Raw genomic sequence first — 6,976 nt, 5'->3', positions numbered from 1 at the left:
CCCCCCTCCCCCGTTCCCTGCGAAGCATCATGGTTCTCATATGTAGTTGTGGGATTGTGAATTGTTGGTATGAAATAGTAGTTACAACTTTCCCTCTTTAGTATGTTGGCCACATAAATTTAGTTGTGAGCAATGCGATTGAAACCATATTTTGGAATTGGTCGACCCATGTGCATATTAATGTATAAGTATAACATATGTGTTATGGAATAAGTATTTTCGGTATGTAGAGAACAAGTATTCGGTCTATATAGAAATTTCTTCTTTCTCTCTCCAGCTTTGTACATGTCACACTGCATTGTACTATGTTTGCTTCACTGGAGGTAGCTAGGTGGACTTTTACATGAGCTAGCTATGGACTATTCTGTATCCAGTAGTAATAAGCTAGCTGGGGCTTTATATATTTTTGTTCAGCTAAAATTTGTTGTATTATTACTTATTACATACACTGCAAGCTCATGATTTTATACTTTTTGGTTCAACAAAAAATGATGATTAAATCTTATTTTCAGCCAAGGAGGAAGTTCGCTCCCAAGAGTGCAAAGTAAAGGCGAGCGAAATGATCAAAATTTATGAACTTCTGTCGTGAACTGATATGAGGAACTGTTGTGAAATGCTGTCACGATTCTCTTTCTTTAGCCCAGATAATATATTATTGTTTTATTTGATCCAAAGTCATCAAAAATGATTGCGTTGTTGTTAAGAAAATGGGTGATGGTGTTACATCCTGATGCTTGCTAGCCTTTGATGTTCTTTGTTTATATGACAATGAGGCTTGGGATGGAGTCTGTCCTTTGAGCATTAAAAGATTTTTTTGTTTGCTTCCCGTACTAGTTGATGCACTATATGGTTGTTCATGTTGTACTAGTAAAGATTGAGAATTATAGTAATTTATTCCACACGTGTGCTGTGATGGAGTAAAATTATACTCCCTCCGTCTGAAAATACTTGTCATCAAAATAGATAAAAGAGGATGTATCTAAAACTAAAATACGTTTAGATACATCTCATTTTATTCATTTTGATGACAAGTATTTCCGGACGGATGGAATAGGATATAAGAGCCACAAGTCATTTATATATGATGGAAGAAAACTGAAGCAAAATTCTCAACCTCTAAATGCCAAACACTTAATATTATAGATGAGGAAAAGGATTAGGACGGGAGAGAGGTTTGGGGGGGATTTGAGGGGATTTGGTGAAGAGAAGGGATTCACCAAATCTTCCAAAATCCCCAACCCCTTTGGGGCTTGAAAACCTTCCTGACCAAACAAGGCCTCAAGGGGTCCAAAGTCCAAACCCGGCACGCGGCCGCAACATTTCCTCAGCCAGCCCAACAAACCCGCCCCGGCGCCACCGTCCCCGACCAGCAAAACCGCCTCCCGCTCCTCCCCACCTCCCTCCTCCTCCACCCTCGCTCGGCCTCGTCGCGGACGCCTCCTCCGGCTCCTCGGGTTCTTCCTCCGAGGCCCTCTCCCTCGCCGTCTCCTGGTAAGCCTCGCCTCCCCCCCGGAACCCCGCTCCGTCGCGTCGCTGGGTGCGCGCGTGCTTGCTTGCTTGCTTGATCCTCCCGTGGTGTTGGTGGACTTGTGGGTTTGTCTCGGTCCTCGAATCGGATCCGCGGCGCCGCTCTTGTGTGTTTCTCCGCCGCAATGCTCGGATTCGTCGTGTGTTGACGGGGGAGGTTTCCCTTGTCCTCCGCCTCGCTGGCGTTCTCGGTTGCTTTTCCGCCGTAATTAAGTTGCGAAGCTCTTGATGGTTGACGCTCGCTACCGGAATGTTGGATTTCTTCTCGACTTGTTGGTGGAGTTTTTTTTTCGTTCTCCGATTCTTCAGGTTTTTTCGCTTCAGGAAAGTTCATAGCGCTGCTAACTCTTGTTGCTCGCTAGCGGAATGTTGGATTTCTTCGACTTGTTCGTGGAGTTTTTTCTCGTTCTCCGATTCTTCAGAGTTTTTGCTTCAGCAAATTTCAAGGCGCTGCTAACTCTTGATGCTAGCTGCGATTCTTCAGGGTTTTGGCTTCAGCAAATTTCGTCTGTTTGTTTCTCGTCCTTGGTTCAATCTCTTGTCCGTACGGTTCTGGTTTGGGGGTTCAGAATTCACTTGACTCATTCTTGTTGTTTCTTACTCAGTTTCCAGGCGACAGGCGTGATGGTAGAGGAGAAGAGGGAGAGGGCGGAGGAGGCGTCCGACAGCCCGCAGAAATCCCCGCGCCTGGACCCGCTGGCTGGTCCTGGATGCAGCGACGCGCCTGCGTCTCCGACGGATTCGAGCGGCGAGTGGCCATCGTCCGGGGAAGCGGAGGCGGGGACCAGCAGCGACAGTATGGACGACAGCGGGCGGTGCGACCACATACTCTTCGACCTGGATATGGTGGTACATGATCTCAAGGTCGCAAACCAGGTCCTCAAGGAGCCTCGGAAGTGCCAGCGTCGTAATTGCAAGACGACCTGGGAGGGAGCCAGTGAGGACGACCAAGGGATGATGAAGTGCATAGACTGCGCCTATTTCTTCTGCTCTGGGTGGCTGGTGGACAGGGATGATCCGCAGGGACACGCCCGCTGGCACGCCGGCGAGCACCAGCATTGGGTTGCTCAGTGGTGCGATGAACCGAATTTGGGATACTGTATTCGGGAGAAAGAATGAGCAAATCCACCTTGGGTGGTGCTGCGTGTGATCTCTATTTATATAGGGGAGGTACAGAGAGAGCGCCGGGTGATAGCGAGGGCGCGAGGTCGATCGTGGTGATCGTGTACAGGGACATGCAAGGGCATGCAGGACGTGGGCGAGCGGGGGTTCTATCTATACAACTGACACCCCGCCGCAGTTGAAGCATCCGGTGGACGGATGCATAAACTGGAACGAAAATCTTGGAACGCCGTAGTGGGGAGCCCCTTGGTGAGCACGTCCGCGAACTGCTGCTGGGTTGGCACATGGAGTACGCGGAGCTTGCCGAGCGCCACTTGCTCGCGGACGAAGTGGATATCCAGCTCTATGTGCTTCGTCCTCCGATGGTGAACTGGGTTCGCGGACATGTACACCGAGGAGATGTTGTCGCAGAACACCACGCTCGCTTTGGGCATGGGAATGGAGAGCTCTGCCAAGAGTTGGCGAAGCCAGCAGCATTCTGCAACGGCGTTGGCGACAGCGCGGTACTCCGCCTCCGCGCTCGAGCGGGACACGGTGGCCTGGCGTTTTGAGGACCAGGAGACGAGGGAGTCGCCGAGGTACACGGCGTAGCCGGACGTCGAGCGGCGTGTGTCGGGGCAGCCGGCCCAGTCCGCGTCGGAGTAGGCCACCAGGTCGAGCGACGGCGCGCGCTGGAGATGGAGACCATGAGAGGTGGTGCCCCGCAGGTAGCGCAGCACCCGTTTGGCGAGGGCGAGGTGCGGTGCGCGCGGGTCATGCATGACAAGGCAGCATTGCTGCACCGCATAAGCGATGTCAGGGCGCGTCATGCACATGTACTGGAGGGCACCCACGATGCTTCGGTACTCGGTCGGGTCCGGAACCGGCGCGCCGTCGACAGCAGAGAGTTTGCCGTGCGTGTCGACAGGCGTGGGCAGTGGCTTGCAGGACGTCATGTTGGCGCGCTCGAGCAGGTCCTCAGCGTACTTCTGTTGGGAGAGGAAGAAGCCATGTTCCGTGCGGGTGACGGCAATCCCGAGGAAGTAGTGGAGGGGGCCGAGGTCCTTCATGGAGAACTCGCCGGAGAGCTGACTCTGCAGGTGTTGGAGGAGAGTCGTCGACGAGGCCGTGAGGACGATGTCGTCGACGTAGAGGAGTAGGTAGGCGTCGCCCGCGCTGCAGTGGAGTACGAACAGCGAGGGATCCGCGCGTGAGCTGACGAAGCCGAGCTGGTGCGCGAAGGCCGCGAACCGGGCGAACCACGCGCGTGGCGCCTGTTTGAGGCCGTACAACGACTTGTTGAGGAGGCACACGTGATCGGGGTGGTGCTTGTCGACGAAGCCCGCAGGTTGTTGACAGTAGATGCGCTCGGCGAGACGCCCGTGGAGGAAGGCGTTGTTGACGTCCATTTGATGGACTGGCCAGTTGCGCGCGGCGGCAATGGTGAGCACGACGCGGATCGTGGCGGCCTTGACGACGGGAGAGAACGACTGTCGAAGTCCACGCCAGGTCGCTGGGAAAACCCGCGCAGGACCCAGCGTGCTTTGTACCGTTCGAGCGCCCCGTCCGCCTTGAACTTGTGGCGAAACAGCCATTTTCCGGTGACGACGTTGACGCCGGGTGGGCGTGGTACGAGCCGCCAGGTTGCGTTCTCCATCAGCGCCCGGTACTCCACCTGCATAGCAGACAGCCAACAAGGATCTTGCAAAGCAGAGCGCACCGATCGAGGTATGGGCGAGATGGCGGTGTCGGCAACGGTGGCAGAGAGACTGTCAGCATACTTGGGGTTGGGCAAGAACTTGCCAGCCTGAGCACGCGTAGTCATGGGGTGGGTTGGGATGGTCGCGGCGCGGCGTCGTGGTTGTGGCGGCGCGGGCGGTGGAGGTGCGGGCGCGGGAGGGGCGGCCGGAGCGGCTGGTGGTGTGGGCGCTGCGGGCGAGGGAGGTGCGGGCGGAGCGGTGTTGGCGGGAGGGGAGCGAGCGACCACCGTGTCAGTAGGGTGGTCTGGAGCAGCGGCTGACCGTGCGCGCGCAGTGCAAGGCCGCCGGGGGATGAATGGGAGCACGAGCTCGTCGTCGAGGGAGGGAGTGGGATCGGGTGACGGAGTACTGGCGTGATCGCGAAAAGGAAAACGATGCTCGTCGAAGACGACATGACGGGAGATGATCACTCGCTCGGTTGCGGGGTTGAGGCATCGATATCCCTTGTGATCAGTGGCATAGCCTAGGAGGACGCATGGCGCCGAGCGCGGGGCGAGCTTGTGCGGGGTTGTGGCTGTGATGTTGGGGAAGCATAGACACCCAAAAACCCGCATGGCTGTGTAGTCGGGGTGTGCACCGTACAGCAGGAAGAATGGTGTCTGGTCGTGGCGAGGCCGGCACGGCCGTCTGTTGAGCAGAAAGGTGGAGGTTTGCAGTGCTTCTGCCGAGTAGGAGAACGGCATATGCGCATGGGTTAGGAGTGTGCGGGCGATGTCGTTGAGTGTACGGAGTGCGCGTTCGGCGCGCCCGTTCTGTGGAGATGTGTATGGGCATGACATGCGCAGGACAATGCCGAGTGAGGCGAAAAGGGCACGGGATGATGCATTGTCGAACTCTCTACCGTTGTCTGTTTGGATCGTGAGGACAGGGAGATTGAAGTGGTTTTTGATGAAAGCGATGAAAGTACGTATAGTAGGGAAAACTTCTGATTTGTGGCGAAGAGGAAATGTCCATGCAAAGTGACTGTAGTCGTCGAGTAACAGTAGATAGTATTGACAACCAGATTTGCTAGGTACGGGGGAGGTCCAAACATCACTATGTACAAGCTGAAACGGAAAGTAAGAAACATGTGATGATGAACTAAAAGGTAGTCTAGTGCTTTTGCCGAGCTGACACGCCTGACACACGCCGATGGTTCTGGGTTCTGGGGTGATGGCGGAGGGGCGCAGGGTCCGGTCGAGGGAGTCGACGGCGGGATGACCTAGGCGTTGGTGCCATAGATCTCGCGAGACCGCGGCGAGCGCATGGTGAGCATGGGTCGGTGGCGTGTACGGCATGGGGTAGAGCTCGTCGCCGGCATCATTACAGCGGAGGATCACCGTCCTCGTTCTTCGATCCTTGAAAGAGAAGCCAAGATCGTCAAACTCCACATTAACTGGGTTATCGCGAGTAAGAGCTTTAACAGAGAGGAGGTTTTTGATGAGATGAGGAGAGACGAGGATGTTATTGAGGTGGAGCGGGGAGGTGGATGTAGGGATGGCGGTGTGACCGGTGTGCGTTACTGCAAGCGACGATCCGTCGCCGACTACTATGCGATGAGAGGAGCAAGGATGGGCGGAGGAGAGAATACCTGACGACGACGCCATGTGGGACGAGGCACCCGTGTCCAGGTACCAGTCGGTGCTCGGGGGAGACGGCTGCTGCTGCTGCACGATCATGTTGTTGAGCGCGGCGATGAGGGCGTTCTGGTCCCATGCCGAGGTTGAGGACGGAGGCGGGGGAGCAGGCGCGGGCGCGGCGTTGTAGAGCGGGTGTGGAGGCACTGCAGGGTACCATGCAGTGGGCGGGGCAGTGTTGTGGTGCGTGGCCGAGCCGGCGAACGGAGCAGCCCCTCCGGGGCGTGGCCCAAGAATGCCGGTGCCGGGAGCGTGGGGGCGCCATGGCATAGGCCAGGCATGCACCATGCCGGTCCATGGAGCGGGTGGGGGAGCGGCGGGGTGAGGTGCTTGGGTGCCCCTGCCAGAGTTGTTGCCCCTCCCGCGGCCGCGTCGACCACCGCCTTGACCGCGGTTGGTGCCGCCGCCCTGTCTGGCAGCAGCGGGGCCCCCAGGGGTGTTGGTGTTGACGGGGGCCCGAGCAGCGTGGAGAGCCGTGTCGGTGTTGGTGTCGGCGGCGAGCCGGCTCTCCTCGAGAAGAAGAAAGGCACGGCAACACAGGAGCGACGGGAAGGGCGTCTGCATGGTGAGAATCGGGATGGCATACCTGAACCGGGGGTGAAGCCCACGGATCATGTTGAGCACCTGGTCGCGATCGTCGACAGCGGCCCCGAGCTCGGCGAGGCGGTCGGCGCAGTCTTTGAGACGCGCGAAGAAGGAGAGGATGGAGGAGCCGCCTTGCTCGATGCGCCGGAACTCGGTGGAGAGAACCACCACCTGATGTTCGGCATTCTCCAGGAAGAGGCTGCAGATGGAGCTCCAGACGGCGGCGGCCGTGGCGCCGCGCTGGTGGATCAGGCCAAACACCTCGGGAGTGACGCAGTTGTACAGCCAGGAGACGATGTGGGCATCGTCCTGGAGCCAGTAGGGGTCCTGCGGCCGCGGCGGCCCGGTGAGGTGGTCACCGACCGCCTGCTTCTGGAACATCACTTC

The 6,976-nt window shown here is 57.0% G+C and overlaps 1 protein-coding gene across 1 annotated transcript; it reads left to right on the top strand.

Annotated features, from left to right (window-relative positions):
* Positions 1-1,203: 1,203 nt before the first annotated feature.
* Positions 1,204-2,646, top strand: LOC123153286 (uncharacterized). The gene is made up of 2 exons (XM_044572479.1): positions 1,204-1,491; positions 2,133-2,646. Exon 2 carries the CDS (start codon positions 2,152-2,154, stop codon positions 2,644-2,646), a length of 495 nt encoding a protein of 164 aa, XP_044428414.1. The 5' UTR covers positions 1,204-1,491; positions 2,133-2,151.
* Positions 2,647-6,976: the final 4,330 nt, after the last annotated feature.

Source organism: Triticum aestivum, chromosome 7A (genome assembly GCF_018294505.1).
Source record: "Triticum aestivum cultivar Chinese Spring chromosome 7A, IWGSC CS RefSeq v2.1, whole genome shotgun sequence".
NCBI classification, from domain to species: domain Eukaryota; kingdom Viridiplantae; phylum Streptophyta; class Magnoliopsida; order Poales; family Poaceae; genus Triticum; species Triticum aestivum.
The sequence above is the reverse complement of the archived record's forward strand: the minus strand, read 5'-3'. Positions and strand labels throughout refer to the sequence as shown.

What these genes read in the sequence shown, in the direction of transcription:
- LOC123153286 (XM_044572479.1), top strand. Translation starts at nt 2,152, where the DNA reads ATGGTAGAGGAGAAGAGGGAGAGGGCGGAGGAGGCGTCCGACAGCCCG.